The following is a 15,665-nucleotide window of genomic DNA, read 5'->3' as shown; positions in this document are numbered from 1 at the left end:
CTCTGCACTTCCAATGCAAGGGGCGCGGGTTCAATCCCTGGTGGAGGAGCTAAGATCCCACATGCTGCACGGCGGCCAAGGAAAAAAGTTTGGGAGCAGGAAAATCATATGACTGATCATCTATGATGTTTGAAAATCCTGGAAAACATATAATAGGAAGCAGTGATTCACTGATCCCAAGGTAGAGAGAGTCTAGACAAGTTATGGGTGAGTGAGTGCCTTCTAAGATTTGTTCTTCCTATGCACTTATGCTTCTAATCAACATTAGAACACGATTAGCAGAATCTACTGTTCTGGGCTAGGTGGGCCTTGATTGAACTATTTCAGCATTTTCCCAGAAGAAATCAGACTCACAAAATGTAAGTATCCAACCAGAAGTTTATTATGGAATAATCACACATCTTAACTTCCCTTTGACCTTCACTCCACTGCACTTTCATTACTTTTCAACTGGGGGCAGGAAAGAGGAGTGCAGCCAGACAAGAACATTTAAGGAACAATTAAGCAATTCGTATGTGTCTATATAGTTCAGTGATGCTACTGCAAGGGAATGCAAAACCAGGCACCAGGCTCTGGAAAGAAACTTTCTCCAATCTCATTTGGCCCCTGGGCGCTGCCGGAAATAATGATTGTAAGCAGCATTGTATCCATAAAGCATGGCATAGCGTTCGCAAAGTTTGAAGTCATCACAAGCTTCCCTGTTGATCTCATATGCAGGTTTGCTGTGTTCGCGGATTCTAGAAAGTGAAAAGAAAGAGGCCCAAATTGAGAGGCATAAAGAAAGTGGAGAAATGAGAAAAAGGAAAAGAAAAAAAGAAAAGACTAAGAAAATATCGTAGAGAGATCTCATTCATCACCCAATATGAAGAGATACTTGTAGAACAGGGAGGAAAGGTGGAACAGGGATTTTCTTTTTTAATGAAAATAGAAATTTTCTTTCTGTCCTCCTTTTCCTCCTCCCTCCCTCTCCTTTCTGGGCCTTTCACAAAATAGTCTTCTAGAAATTCAGTTGTTTTCTGTACATTGTTTTTAAATTCTTTGATTTGGGAATATAATTAGAAATAATATATATGATGGAGAAAAACCCATTTCTCACTCCATTCAGATCTGGGAAAGATGACCTCCCCCATCAAGTTTTGTCACCTACCTCTCCTGGGCTTTCACCCTCCATCTCTGTTGCGGGGATATAAAGATATTAGCATTTCTCCTGTTAATGAAGGGATCTTAAAACAGAAAATAAGTGCAGTTTTAGGGAAACAATCGTTGAAAATATTTCCATGATTATTCTCTGACACAAACATATTTGAAAGCTCATTCACTCATGCATTTCTTGTAACTAGAGATCTGCGAAAATTAAATGGGTAGATAAAGCAGATTTCATAAACTGCCTGATCAAATACCTGATTTTGGTATTCCTACTCAGTGTGTTTTTTATTCCTGTGAGGAGAAATTCTCTCTGTCCTGAGGCCTTGTTACGCATAATTTTAGATTTCCAGTAAATGAACAGTTTAAACAGCATAAAAATAATGAACAAATTAAAGATGAGAGTGATATGCTATTTATTCCTATACTCAGTCTTTATAAGTTGATATTTGATAACATCCAACTGCTGATGCCTGTGGTCTCCCAGCGGACTCGGCCTCCAATTCTGTACTTTGTCATTTGTCATTACTCCTTGTTTTCCATCTGTGTGGTTGATGTGGTACCGACTTCAAATTTCCAAATGAGATTTTATGGCTTCTAAGTATGTTGAAAGCATACTTGCCATCTTACACTATTTCAAACTTAAAAAATTGCTCATCTGGTGATTTTTTTATAGTTGAATTTTTAAATTTACCTTAGTTTTCCAAAAGAGACCCTCTTTTCCCTCCCTGTTAAATATATTACCTTTTTGTCTATTTAAGAATTGGGAGAGGGCTTCCCTGGTGGCGCAGTGGTTGAGAATCTGCCTGCTAATGCAGGGGACACGGGTTCGAGCCCTGGTCTGGGAAGATCCCACATGCCACGGAGCAGCTGGGCCCGTGAGCCACAATTGCTGAGCCTGCGCGTCTGGAGCCTGTGCCCCGCGACGGGAGGGGCCGCGATAGAGAAAGGCCCGCGCACCGCGATGAAGAGCGGTCCCCGCACCGCGATGAAGAGTGGCCCCCGCTTGCCGCAACTGGAGAAAGCCCTCGCACGAACCGAAGACCCAACACAGCCAAAAATAAATAAATAAATAAATAAAATCAAGTAAAAAAAAAAAAAAAAAAAAAAAAGAAGTTTGCTCTGATAGTGGTATTTACTCATTCACATCTGCTTATTCACCAATTATTTAAAAAAAAAAAAAAAAAAAAAAAGAATTGGGAGAGATTCTTCAATACATGAGATTTCAATAAGGAAGTCAAATATTCACTTACTGATTTCATAGGATTCCATGCTTTCATAAGATTCTGGAATTTAAAAAAAAGACCCATTTTATTGTTACCTTTCACGCACCGCAACAGTCTAAATATAGGGAAGGAAGGGGAGGGAAGAGCCAAAAGGATGGGAGAAATATATTTAGCAGTGTAGTTATTACAAATTTCAGGCATTTAAGATTTATAAGTTGTTTCTCTAGCTCTGTCCTTGTTGGGATTACTCTACTCTTTAGTTTTTCCGGTGTTGAAGGAGCTAGTGGCCGTGGTATTGCCTAAAATTTCCCAAGGGCTATGAAGTCTTTAGTCTTGAGAAATAAGACAATTTAAGCGCTGCACACAAGACTCCAGAGAGCCTTCCTTGATTAATTTGGGACCTGTCTGAGAGCAGGGCCAAGGAAGGGAAAAAGGGCCTAGAAAACAGGAAAGTTTCTCCAGGCAGGCTGGGCAGATGGCTCCACTTGGCTTTCCCAAGACAAGTTTCTAGGAGGTTCTGAAAGCCTCTTAAGAACCTGTGTGAAATTGACAGCCACAGAAACCACTGGCTTCAGCTGACGTCTCACACTGGGCACAATGCCAGTTCAGAGAAAGAACCTTAGACAATACCAAAGCAACAGTTCTCTTCTTTCTATCACTCTCCTGGGCACAGCAGGTAAATCTGGCAATAAGAAGCTCATGTTTGTAAGCAAGTGAATATGCTTGAAAAGTTAAAAAGAAGGTGAAGAAACCAAATCTTCTGACACAGAAAACTGGTGAATAATTTCAAGAGTAAGAAGCAAAATACAGATGGTTATTAATATAATTTAGCTCAAGAATACCTGGAATATCCAGATAATTGAAGCATAAGACTGAAGGATCTAAAAATAATTTTGCTTCAGATTTCCTTTCATTAGCTTTGAACAGACACAGATATATTTAACAACACATAGAAACCAAGCAAGATTTGTCTTTTAACAATAGAAACTAAGAAATCGATTTTTCTCTGAGGTTCTTTAAGTGTAAAACTTTATTTTGCAATTCATTCACTGAAGAAATATCGGAAGTTCGGGAGACTGTCTTGCTCTTGGAGAGAGCTATACATAAAACTTCATGTGAAAACTGAATCTCTTAAAGGTGAGTGATTCAACCAATACCCTTAACCAACTGTTATCAAAGTCTCAACAAACATCCTTAAAAAATGAGAGCTTAGGGGCTGGGAAGTTGATATCTTCTTTCTGAAACAGCAGAATTTCCAAGTATAGAGTGACTTACCATAGAAAGAACTTGCCTGCTAAGTTACTTTCAATAGTCTGGATATTGAGGATATAAAAAAGACTTGATGGAACAGATCAGTGTTCAAAGGGCTTGGGAAATGTTAAATTCATGGTCCTCTAAGATTATAATAGAGAAAGGGGGAAGAAGAGGAGGAGGGAGAGGAAAAATCCATGTAAACTGAAGTCAGAGGCAGAAAAGAAAAAAGCAAAAAAACGGCAGGAGAAAGTTCTCACCATAACACAGAGCTGCCACAGTCAAGGCAGCCAGGATGGAGAGAAGGAGAAGGCTCTTCATGGTGTCTCCGGGTCACTCTCACTGTCTTGCGCAGCAGCGGTGGAGAGAGAGGCTCCTACAGGCTGCTGGTGAAAGGCTGTGGAGTTTTTATAAGAATCAGAGCAGCTGAAAGGGGAGGAGCCAGCGGGAGGGGACCGGAGAAGGTGGGGACTTGTTGGCACTCAACTAGCACTGGGACTTTTCCCAAATATTCATTCCTTACGGATATTATCTACTCCGGGTGAACAGTTTTCCCTCACTTCTGGACCCGACTGTGCTACAGCAGCTGCTGCCCTGGTACACAAGTTGTGGCCACCCTATGTCTGGGTCAGAGCTGGCACAGGTCCACGGAGAAGGGAGTTGCCACAAACACATGTTTGCCTTTCTAATTCCTTCTCTGGTCTGCCCTCTTGGCTCTGACTTTGGGTCTTTCAGGTCTGGTCCATAAACAGAGCCATAGTGTACTGTTTGCTCCCCTGATGGATGGATGAGAGGTTCTGGGGGAGAAAGGACTTCACTTTCTATACTGGCACTAATTTAGAATTATTTTTCCAGTACGGCTGAACTATTAATCCTAACCAATTGGGTGTTCGCCTGATGATATCGCCTGATGCATCTTTCCAGGTGCTCAAGGCAGAGATGGCCAGGGACCCCCTGAGTTCTGTTTCCTCAATTGGCTCCGTAGCAACTTGCCCATCCAGTTTTGTGAGTTGAGCTCACACCTGTGCCCTGATGCTCTCTCAGGCTGGATATCACTCATCTAAAGTGCAGCAAGGATATGAAGGTACCCATCTTGCATTTTCTGAAGGCACTGTCTTGATAATGAACTAATTCAATATGCTTTTAGTGAGTGGCCAGTGAGATGCAAGGTACCCTGCTAGGTGATGCAGGTGACCTAGAGACAACCAAGACAGTCCCTAAGGAGGTAAGTAAGAACTACTTACTATTCGCTTTGCTCTTTAGCTGTCCTGTATCCTCCAACACAGATTTTCACAAACACACACCTCCACTGTACCATCAGAACCAGTGGCACTGTTTCTTTTCTTTTAGGAGGAAGATTGCAATTTGGTGTCTCTGGTTGTCTTGTAGACAGAGGTCTTTTATTTTTTAGCCTCTTGGACAATCAGAAAACCTTTTCTATCAGATGTGTCTCTGTCGCCTGGGTACCAAAGAGTCTTCCTGGCAGACAAATAGACTTGTATCACAGAGCAGCAGATTGTAGAAGAGGTAAAGTTGCAGGACCTCTAACTTGGGCTGGATCAGCAAAAGGGCTGGGATGAGGGTGGGTGGATGTACTTTTCAATAAAAAAAGATTTATTGCTAAGAGTGGTGATGAACAACTAGGTGGGGCCTCATGCCTCATTCTTTTTGTCTTATTGGGATGGACTTACCCTCCCAAACCCCAACCTGTGAAGAGCTTTTATAAATAATAAAGGATTTCCTGTTAAAGGAAAAACTCAGTTGTAGTCTGAAGGATTACTGAGTTCTAAGAGACCAATAAAATTCAGGTTTTCCCCCCAGATTTTTTCATATTGAGATATACTCTTTGGGATAAAATCTTAAAAAAGACCTCAGAAAGAAGACAATGTATGATCACCTTTGATACATTCAACTATCACAATTTATACTCACAAGACTGGGGGTTGTTTTCCTCTTTAAATCACAAATTTGCTCTCAGTGTTGGCTTCTGTGCCCTTTTTCCAAGATAAATCATCCAGATCATTATATTTGCAAAAGCCAGTTTACTACATGGCATGGTTTTGGGGGAACAAGCTAGCCATGGCTTGTTCATATAGCATTTTATATGTACTCAACTTAATCACTAACCCCCAATCATTATGATTTGAAACAAGTTTAATTCCAATGTTTCACCCTAAAAAGAGTAGGCTACTCACCTCTCACCCCCATCCCATCTCCAGAATTAAAGAGGATTCTCTCTTCTCCAGCTACAAACACATGCTTCGTAATGTACACTAGCTCTGTCTTTCTCCAGTCGGTTCTAGCAGTCCCCTCTACTCCCAAATGCAGGTGGCGTCTGTGCTCTGTCAGCCTTCTGACCTCACAATTGTTTATTTTTACATTCGCTAAGTCCAAACTTGAAAATCTTACATTTCTCTTTCCAATTTAAGCTTCATCTTTTTCACAAGTTATCTTAAATATTGCTTCCACTGGTTTTCCTAAACGTTTACGCATCTCTCTTTATCCTCTTGCTTTTTGTAAGGCTAACACTTTCTTTTGGAAAGTATCTCTCACGAGTCTCTTATCTTTCCTTTCCAATGTTTCCATCTATGCCTGGGTTCTCCTATGCTCAATCCCATTTATATATGATTTGTAAAAATGATTAACATCTGTGAGAATTCAGGGCTCCTCCTTTTCTCTCCTCCCGTATCACTCCGAGTCTCAAAGACAATTTTGTATGAGTCAACTCCAGCCACGTATTCTTTTTTTTTTTAAACATCTTTATTGGAGTGTAATTGCTTTACAATTGTGTGTTAGTTTCTGCTGTATAACAAAGTGAATCAGCTATACATATACATATATCCCCATATCTTCTCCCTCTTGCGTCTCCCTCCCACCCTCCCTATCCCACCCCTCTATTTGGACACAAAGCACCGAGCTGATCTCCCTGCTATGTGGCCGCTTCCCACTAGCTATCTATTTTATATTTGGTAGAGTATATATGTCAGTGCCACTCTCTCACTTTGTCCCAGCTTACCTTTCCCCCTCCCTGTATCCTCAAGTCCATTCTCTATGTCTGCGTCTTTATTCCTGTCCTGCCCCTAGGTTCTTCATAACCTTTTTTTTTTTTTTTAGATTCCATATATATCTGTTATCATATGGTATTTGTTTTTCTCTTTCTGATTAGTTCACTCTGTATGACAGTCTCTAGGTCCATCCACCTCACTACAAATAACTCAGTTTCGGTTCTTCTTATGGCTGAGTAATATTCCACTGTATATATGTTCCACATCTTCTTTATCCATTCATCTGCCAATGGACACTTAGGTTGCTTCCATGTCCTGGCTATTGTAAATAGTGCTGCAATGAACATCGTGGTACATGACTCTTTTTGAATTATGGTTTTCTCGGGGTATATGCCCAGTAGTAGGATTGCTGGGTTGTATGGCAGTTCTATTTTTAGATTTTTAAGGAACCTCCATACTGTTCTCCATAGTGGCTGTATCAATTTACATTCCCACCAACAAGAGGGTTCCCTTTTCTTGACACCCTCTCCAGCATTTATTGTTTGTAGAGCTTTTGATGATGGCCAGTCTGACTGGTGTGAGGTGATACCTCATTGTAGTTTTGATTTGAATTTCTCTAATGATTAGTGATGTTGAGCATCACTAATCATGTGATGTTGGCAATGTGTTTGTTGGCAATCTGTATATCTTCTTTGGAGAAATGTCTCTTTAGGTCTTCTGCCCATTTTTGGATTGGGTTGTTTGTTTTTTTGATATTGAGCTGCAAGAGCTGCTTGTATATTTTGGAGATTAATCCTCTGTCAGTTGCTTCATTTGCAAATATTTTCTCCCATTCTGAGGGTTGTCTTTTCGTCTTGTTCATGGTTTCCTTTGCTGTGCAAAAGCTTTTAAGTTTCATTAGGTCCCATTTGCTTATTTTTGTTTTTATTTCCATTTCTCTAGGAGGTGGGTCAAAAAAGATCTGCTGTGATTTATGTCATAGACTATTCTGCTTATGTTTTGCTCTAAGTGTCTGGCCTTACATTTAGGTCTTTAATCCATTTTGAGTTTATTTTTGTGTATGGTGTTAGGGAGTGTTCTAATTTCATTCTTTTACATGTAGCTGTCCAGTTTTCCCAGTACCACTTATTGAAGAGGCTGTCTTTTCTCCATTGTATATTCTTGCCTCCTTTATCAAAGATAAGGTGACCACATGTGCATGGGTTTATCTCTGGGCTTTCTATCTTGTTCCATTGATCTATATTTCTGTTTTTTGTGCCAGTACCATACTGTCTTGATTACTGTAGTTTTGTAGTATAGTCTGAAGTCAGGGAGCCTGATTCCTCCACCTCCGTTTTTCTTTCTCAAGATTGCTTTGGCTATTCGGGGTCTTTTGCGTTTCCATACAAACTGTGAATTTTTTTTGTTCTAGTTCCTTGAAAAATGCCATTGGTAATTTGATAGGGATTGCACTGAGTCTGTAGATTGCTTTGGGTAGTACAGTCATTTTCACAATGTTGATTCTTCCAGTCCAAGAGCATGGTATACCTCTCCATCTGTTTGTATCGTCTTTAATTTCTTTCACCAGTGTCTTACAGTTTTCTGCATACAGGTCTTTTGTCTCCTTAGGTAGGTTTATTCCTAGGTATTTTATTCTTTTTGTTGCAATGGTAAATGGGAGTGCTTCCTTAATTTCTTTCAGATTTTTCATCATTAGTGTATAGGAATGCAAGAGATTTCTGTGCATTAATTTTGTGTCCTGCTACTTTACCAAATTCATTGATTAGCTCTAGTAGTTTTCTGGTAGCATCTTTAGGATTCTCTATGTATAGTATCATGTCGCCTGCAAACAGTGACAGTTTTACTTCTTTTCTGATTTGGATTCCTTTTATTTCTTTTTCTTCTTTGATTGCTGTGGCTAAAACTTCCAAAACTATGTTGAATAATAGTGGTGAGAGTGGGCAACCTTGTCTTGTTCCTGATCTTAGTGGAAATGGTTTCAGTTTTTCACCATCGAGAATGATGTTGGCTGCTGGTTTGTCATACATGGCCTTTATTATGTTGAGATAAGTTACCTCTATGCCCACTTTCTGGAAGGTTTTTATCATAAATGGGTGTTGAATTTTGTTGAAAGTTTTTCTGCATCTATTGAGATGACCATATGGTTTTTATCCTTCAATTTTTTAATATGGTTTATCACATTGATTGATTTGTGTATATTGAAGAATCCTTGCATTCCTGGGATAAACCCCATTTGATCATGGTGTATGATCTGTTTAATGGGCTGTTGGATTCTGTTTGCTAGTATTATGTGGAGGATTTTTGCATCTATGTTCATCAGTGATATTGTCCTGTGTTTTTCTTTTTTTTGTGACATCTTTGTCTGGTTTTGGTATCAGGGTGATGGTGGCCTTGTAGAATGAGTTTGAGCATGTTCCTCCCCTGCTATATTTTGGAAGAGTTTGATAAGGATAGGTGTTAGCTCTTCTCTAAATGTTTGATAGAATTTGCCTGTGAATCCACCTGGTCCTGGGCTTTTGTTTGTTGAGAGATTTTTAATCACTGTTTCAATTTCAGTGCTTGTGATTGGTCTGTTTATATTTTCTATTTCTTCCTGGTTCAGTCTCGGAAGGTTGTGTTTTTCTAAGAATTTATGCATTTCTTCCAGGTTGTCCATTTTATTGGCATATAGTTGCTTGCAGTAATCTCTTATGATCCTTTGTATTTCTGCAGTGTCAGTTGTTACTTCTTCTTTTTCATTTCTAATTCTATTGATTTGAGTCTTCTCCCTTTTTTTCTTGACGAGTCTGGCTAATGGTTTATCAATCTTGTTTATCTTCTCAAAGAAGCAGCTTTTATTTTATTGATCTTTGCTATTGTTTCCTTCATTTCTTTTTCATTTATTTCTGATCTGATCTTTATGATTTCTTTCCTTCTGCTAACTTTTTTTTTTTTTGTTCTTCTTTCTCTAATTGCTTTAGATGTATGGTTAGGTTGTTTATTTGAGCTGTTTCTTGTTTCTTGAGGTAGGATTGTATTGCTATAAACTTCCCTCTTAGAACTGCTTTTGCTGCATCCCATAGGTTTTGGGTCATCGTGTTTTCATTGTGATTTGTTTCTAGGTATTTTTTGATTTCCTCTTTGATTTCTTCAGTAATCTATTGGTTATTTAGTAGTGTATTGTTTAGCCTCCATATGTTTGTATTTTTTACAGATATTTTCTTGTCATTGATATCTAGTCTCATAGCATTGTGGTTGGAAAATATATTTGATATGATTTCAATTTTCTTAAATTTACCAAGGCTTGATTTGTGACCCAAGATATGATCTATCCTGGAGAATACTCCAAGAGCACTTGAGAAGAAATTGTAATCTGCTGTTTTTGGATAGAATGCCCTATAAATATCAGTAAAAGTCTATCTTGTTTAATGTATCATTTAAAGCTTGTGTTTCCTTATTTATTTTCATTTTGGATGATCTGTCCATTGGTGAAAGTGGGGTGTTAAAGTCCCCTATTATGTCTGTGTTACTGTCGATTTCCCCTTTTACGGCTCTTAGCATTTGCCTTATGTATTGAGGTGCCTCATGTTGGATGCATAAATATTTACAATTGTTATATCTTCTTCTTGGATTGATCCCTTGATCATTATGTAGTGTCCTTCTTTGTCTCTTGTAATAGTCTTTATTTTAAAGTCTGTTTTGTCTGATATGAGAATTGCTAATCCAGCTTTCTTTTGATTTCCATTTGCATCGAATATCTTTTTCTATCCCCTCACTTTCAGTCTGTATGTGTCCCTAGGTCTGAAGTGGGTCTCTTGTAGACAGCATATATACGGGTCTTGTTTTTGTATCCATTCAGCCAGTCTATGTCTTCTGGTTGGAGCATTTAATCTATTTACATGTAATGTAATTATTGATATGTATGTTCCTATTACTATTTTCTTAATTGTTTTGAGTTTGCTATTGTAGGTCTTTTCCTTCTCCTGTGTTTCCTGCCTAGAGAAGTTCCTTTTTTTTTTTTTTTTTTTATAGCTACTTTATTTATTTATTTATTTATTTTTGGCTGTGTTGGGTCTTCGGTTCGTGCGAGGGCTTTCTCCAGTTGCGGCAAGTGGGGGCCACTCTTCATCGCGGTGCGGGGACCGCTCTTCATCGCGGTGCGCGGGCCTTTCACTATCGCGGCCCCTCCCGTTGCGGGGCACAGGCTCCAGACGCGCAGGCTCAGTAGTTGTGGCTCACGGGCCCAGGTGCTCCGTGGCATGTGGGATCTTCCCAGACCAGGGCTCGAACCCGTGTCCCCTGCATTAGCAGGCAGATTCTCAACCACTGCGCCACCAGGGAAGCCCTAGAGAAGTTCCTTTAACATTTGTTGTAAAGCTGGTTTGGTGGTGCTGAATTCTCTTAGTTTTTGCTTGTCTGTAAAGGTTTTAATTTCTCTGTTGAATCTGAATGAGATCCTTGCTGGGTAGAGTGCCCTTGGTTGTAGGTTTTTCCCTTTCATCACTTTAAATATACCCTGCCACACCCTTCTGGCTTGCAGAGTTTCTGTTGAGAAATCAGCTGTTAAGCTTATGGGGATTCCCATGTATATTATTTGTTGCTTTTCCCTTGCTGCTTTTAATATTTTTTCTTTGTATTTAATTTTTGATAGTTTGATTAATATGTGTCTTGGCATGTTTCTCCTTGGATTTATCCTGTATTGGACTCTCTGTGTTTCCTGGAGTTGATTGACTATTTCCTTTCCCATATTAGGGAAGTTTTCAAGTGTAATCTCCTCAAGTATTTTCTCAGTCCCTTTCTCTTTCTCTTCTTCTTCTGGGACCCCTATAATTCAAATGTTAGTGTGTTTAATGTTGTCCCAGAGGTCTCTGAGACTGTCCTCAATTCTTTTCATTCTTTTTTCTTTATTCTGCTCTGTGGTAGTTATATCCACTATTTTATCTTGCAGCTCACTTATCCGTTCTTCTGCTTCAGTTATTCTGCTTATGATTCCTTCTAGAGAATTTTTAATTTCATTTATTTTGTTTTTCATCATTGTTTGTTTGCTCTTTAGTTCTTCTAGGTCCTTGTTAAACATTTCTTGTATTTTCTCCATTCTATTTCCAAGATTTTGGATCATCTTTACTATCATTTCTCTGAATACTTTTTCAGGTAGACTGCCTATTTCCTCTTCATTTGTTTGGTCTGGTGGGTTTTTACTTTCCTCCTTCATCTGCTGTGTATTTCTTGGTCTTCTCATTTTGCTTAACTTACTGCATTTGTGGTCTCCTTTTTGCAGGCTGCAGGTTTGTACTTCCTGTTGTTTTTGGTGTCTGCCCCCAGTGGGTAAGGTTGGTTCAGTGGGTTGTGTAGTCTTCCTGGTGGAGGAGACTGGTGCTTGTGTTCTGGTGGCTGAGGCTGGACCTTGTCTTTCTGGTGGGCAGGACCGCATCCGGTGCTGTGTTTTGGGGTGTCTGTGACCTTATTATGATTTTAGGCAGCCTCTCTGCTAATGGCTGGGGTTGTGTTCCTGTCTTGCTAGTTGCTTGGCATGGGGTGTCCAGCACTGGAACTTGCTGGTCATTGAGTGGAGCTGGGTCTTAGCATTGAGATGGAGATCTCTGGGAGAGCTTTTGCTGTTTGATATTACAAGGGTCCGGGAGGTCTCTGGTGGACCAATGTCCTCAACTTGGCTCTCCCAGCTATGAGGCTCAGGCCTGACACCCGGCCAGAGCACCAAGACCCTGTCAGCCACACGGCATGTTCTGTCAAACTGTATATGATCTGGACTTCCCTCAGGCTCTCTCCAGCCATGTATTCTTATGAAGAGGAGTTGAACTAACCCAATGTGTCCTTTTTTTTTGGCTGCAATGGGTCTTCATTGCTGCACGCGGGCTTTCTTTAGTTGCATTGTGGAGGGACTACTCTTCCTTGTGGTTTGTGGGCTTCTCATTGCGGTGTCTTCTCTTGTTGCTGGGCATGGGCTCTAGGCACATGGGCTTCAGTAGTTGTGGCATGCAGGCTCAGTAGTTGTGGCACGTTGGCTGTAGAGCTCAGGCTCAGTAGTTGTGGTGTGTGGGCTTAGTTGCTCTGTGACATGTTGGATCTTCCTGGACCAGGGCTCATGGTCCCATGTCCCCTGCATTGGCAGGTGGATTCCTAACCCCTGCGCCACCAGGGAATCCCTTGATGGGGTCTTTGTATCAAAAAAGGCCAAGATCAACTCATCAGAGAGAAGAGAGAGAGAAAAAATGGTGGTAGATAAAAAGTGGAGGGAGAGAAATGGGAAGAGCTTTGTAGACTTGGTTTGTTGGATGGGGGAGTTTTAGGTAGAGATTTGAGCTGTGGACAGAAAAGCTTTCAGGCAGCTGTGGGATGTGAGACGTTGAGAGTAAGACATGGGAAAAGACAAGTCAGAATGGCTTTAGTTATGAATTGTATTGTTTTAGATAGTAAAAGATTGTTTAAGAATAGCCAAAAAATTTTGAAATCGTTTTTAATTAATGTTGCCTGCTAGTTTGTATTTTTAAAATTTGTATATCTTGTAAAGACTAGACCACATGAAGCTTTAACTTACATTTGGATTTTAGGTAATTATGAAAAACAGTTATACAGATATTTCCCCCTTACTACTCAAGAAAAGTATTCTTTTTTAAAAATTAATTAATTAATTAATTTATTTTTGGCTGTGTTGGCTCTTCATTGTTGCGTGTGGGCTTTCTCTAGTTGTGGCGAGAGGACGCTGCTCTTCATTGCAGTTCATGGGCTTCTCATTGGGTGGCTTCTTTTGTTATGGAGCACAGGCTCTAGGCGCTCGGGCTTCAGCAGTTGTGGCATGCAGGTTCAGTAGTTGTGGCTCTCGGGCTATAGAGCACAGGCTCAGTAGTTGTGGCTCACAGTCTTAGTTGCTCCGCGGCACGTGGGATCTGCCCGGACCAGGGCTCGAACCCATGTCCCCTGCATTGGCAGGCGGATTCTTAACCACTGTGCTGCCAGGGAAGTCCAAGAAAAGTATTCTTTCGTGAAGAGAGTATTTGAAGACACTCCCAGAAGTGACAACAAAGATATGAGAGAGACAGTGATATGATTACCAGGTTTTTTTTTACTTTGTACAGGAATTTCCTCATGTGAGATGGGCAGTATGGCATAATGCAGGCAACAGAAGCTATAGAGAAATACAAGATCTCCTATTCCACCTGTCTAAGGAGGAAAAGACAAGCATGGCCACAACTTCAGAGCCAGAAGTAGCTTCATGTTTTTAGTCATCCATCATCCATCCATCCATCCATCCATGAATCTGTCTTACAAATTTATTGAGCATTTACTATGTGCCAACACTAAGCTGGAAATATAGTGGAGAAAAATGCAGATATGGATCCTACTCTCATGAATAAAGTGTGTTCTTAGATCACAAATTTAATCAGTGGCCCTGCTTTTTTTTTTCCAGGTAAAAATCATGTTTTCCTTTTAATTGACACCGTTTCCTCTCTCGGGTGCTACTTTGGTAATGATTAGGTCCCCACCTCTCAAGAACATTGCATCTGAACAGGCTGAGACAGAGCCAGTGTGAACACAGACCCCAAACCTGGGCTTTTGGAATAACAAGAACAGAAAAAACCAGCCTTTCTCTTCACTTACAAAGGAGTCACTCAGAGGGTCCAAAGCTCTGTTTTCCAAATGTAGAAAACTTGGAGCTCAGTGCAAACTGGAAACCAAAATATATCAGAAATGAAGCATAGTGCTTCTTCAAATACTCAAGGTCTGATCATCCTGCCTCTTCTACAAGGAATGGCTTGATTCCAGTATTTTTAAAGGAAGATGTTTTGTTTCTATTTCACTTTCCAACTGGGTATCAAATCTACTAAAAGGGATACAATGAATCAGAATAAGTCAGCTCACTCACAAGAGACACTCCCAGATAATGATCATTGGTTGCTGAGATTATTCAGCACATTATTTCAAAGCGGCAAAATTCAGGACAATCTGAGAAGAGAATTCAAAAGCGGCAGCTACATTCGCTGATAGCTTCATGTGAGACACACGTTCATACAATCCATTTTTCAGTGTAGATGTCAAGGGGCCAAGACCCCTGATCAGCACAATAAGTTATTGTGTACATTACAGTGCACAGAACAGAGGGAGAGACACTTTCCTGGAGAGGTTCACACGCTCTGAAGGAGGCCGGATCCCAGCGCCCCGGGCCCTCATTAGCTGGACCCCTCCTTTTCTCTGGTTACGGTGGCCTCAGAGGCAGCCGTTTCCTCTAATCGATCTGCTGGCTTCTCCTCTTTCTCCTGGGGATAGAGGTCCGGGTACTTCGGCATGCGCTCCTGCATAGCGCGGAGCTGGTCTACACAGTCCGACCCCTTGACATCCTCTGTGCTGCAGTGGAAGCAGGAAAAGGCCGCCTTGAACTGTTCCCCGCGCGGGCCGCTGGCCATGCCCCCGAGGCACGGGCAGTTCCAGCTGATGTTGTCTCCGTTGGGCAGGATCAGTCCGTGCTCCTCAGACGGATCATTGGGCTCGTCGGCCACCAGCCCCGCGTTCCTTGGAGTTTCATGGTCTTTGGTTACAAATATGCTTCGATCCTTCCCTTCCTGCTGGCTGTAGGCCATGGTGCAGCCTGGTGCTCCGACCTCGCGGCGATTGTGGCAGCGGCCTCGCGCCCGTGACCTCTCCGCTGCGGGGCGGGTGGCTTTGGAGCGACATTTTTATGGGCACTCAGGAGTACTTTTGTTTGCAGAACATTGCAAAAAACACTGATGAGAAGCTCAGACTTCAGGGAGAGAATGGAGGAGGGGGAATGTTGGCAGAGCTGCCAGGAATTACTGTGGGGACAAGCTTCTCAGAACGGTACGTCCTGGAACATACACCGAAAGAGTTATCCTTCTTCTATAGTATTTCTGTGACTAAAATAATGGTACAGTAATAATGAAGCTAATATGTATCCCCACCAATTCCACATCTTCTGCTCTCTGCCCTTTATTATCCTTTCTCAAGTCTTTTTCAGACTGCTAGGCATGCTGTTTTTTTGAGAAATTTTCTTGGCTCCCATTAGAGTTTTTTCTTTCAGCTCCATGAG

At 41.0% G+C, this 15,665-nt stretch overlaps 2 protein-coding genes across 2 annotated transcripts; both read right to left on the bottom strand.

Moving 5' to 3' along the window:
* Positions 1-360: 360 nt before the first annotated feature.
* MGP (matrix Gla protein) lies at positions 361-4,018 on the bottom strand. The gene is made up of 4 exons (XM_007196032.2): positions 3,881-4,018; positions 2,397-2,429; positions 1,148-1,223; positions 361-737 (listed from the first exon to the last, which is right to left on the bottom strand). The coding sequence occupies exons 1-4, from the start codon at positions 3,939-3,941 to the stop codon at positions 596-598; spliced, it is 312 nt and encodes a 103-aa protein (XP_007196094.1). The 5' UTR covers positions 3,942-4,018; the 3' UTR covers positions 361-595.
* A 10,772-nt stretch (positions 4,019-14,790) lies between these two features.
* Positions 14,791-15,198, bottom strand: LOC103019208 (mitochondrial intermembrane space import and assembly protein 40-like). The gene has a single exon (XM_057557650.1). It carries the CDS (start codon positions 15,196-15,198, stop codon positions 14,791-14,793), a length of 408 nt encoding a protein of 135 aa, XP_057413633.1.
* Positions 15,199-15,665: the final 467 nt, after the last annotated feature.

Source organism: Balaenoptera acutorostrata, chromosome 11 (assembly GCF_949987535.1).
Source record: "Balaenoptera acutorostrata chromosome 11, mBalAcu1.1, whole genome shotgun sequence".
NCBI lineage: Eukaryota > Metazoa > Chordata > Mammalia > Artiodactyla > Balaenopteridae > Balaenoptera > Balaenoptera acutorostrata.
The sequence above is the reverse complement of the archived record's forward strand: the minus strand, read 5'-3'. Positions and strand labels throughout refer to the sequence as shown.

Coding starts and splice junctions, on each gene's coding strand:
- LOC103019208 (XM_057557650.1), bottom strand. CDS start 15,198: ATGGCCTACAGCCAGCAGGAAGGGAAGGATCGAAGCATATTTGTAACC.
- MGP (XM_007196032.2), bottom strand. CDS start 3,941: ATGAAGAGCCTTCTCCTTCTCTCCATCCTGGCTGCCTTGACTGTGGCA. Junction 2,430..3,880: donor TGTGGCAGCTCTGTGTTATG/GTGAGAACTTTC, acceptor TTTAAATTCCAG/AATCTTATGAAAGCATGGAA. Junction 738..1,147: donor AGGGTGAAAGCCCAGGAGAG/GTAGGTGACAAA, acceptor TTCACTTTCTAG/AATCCGCGAACACAGCAAAC.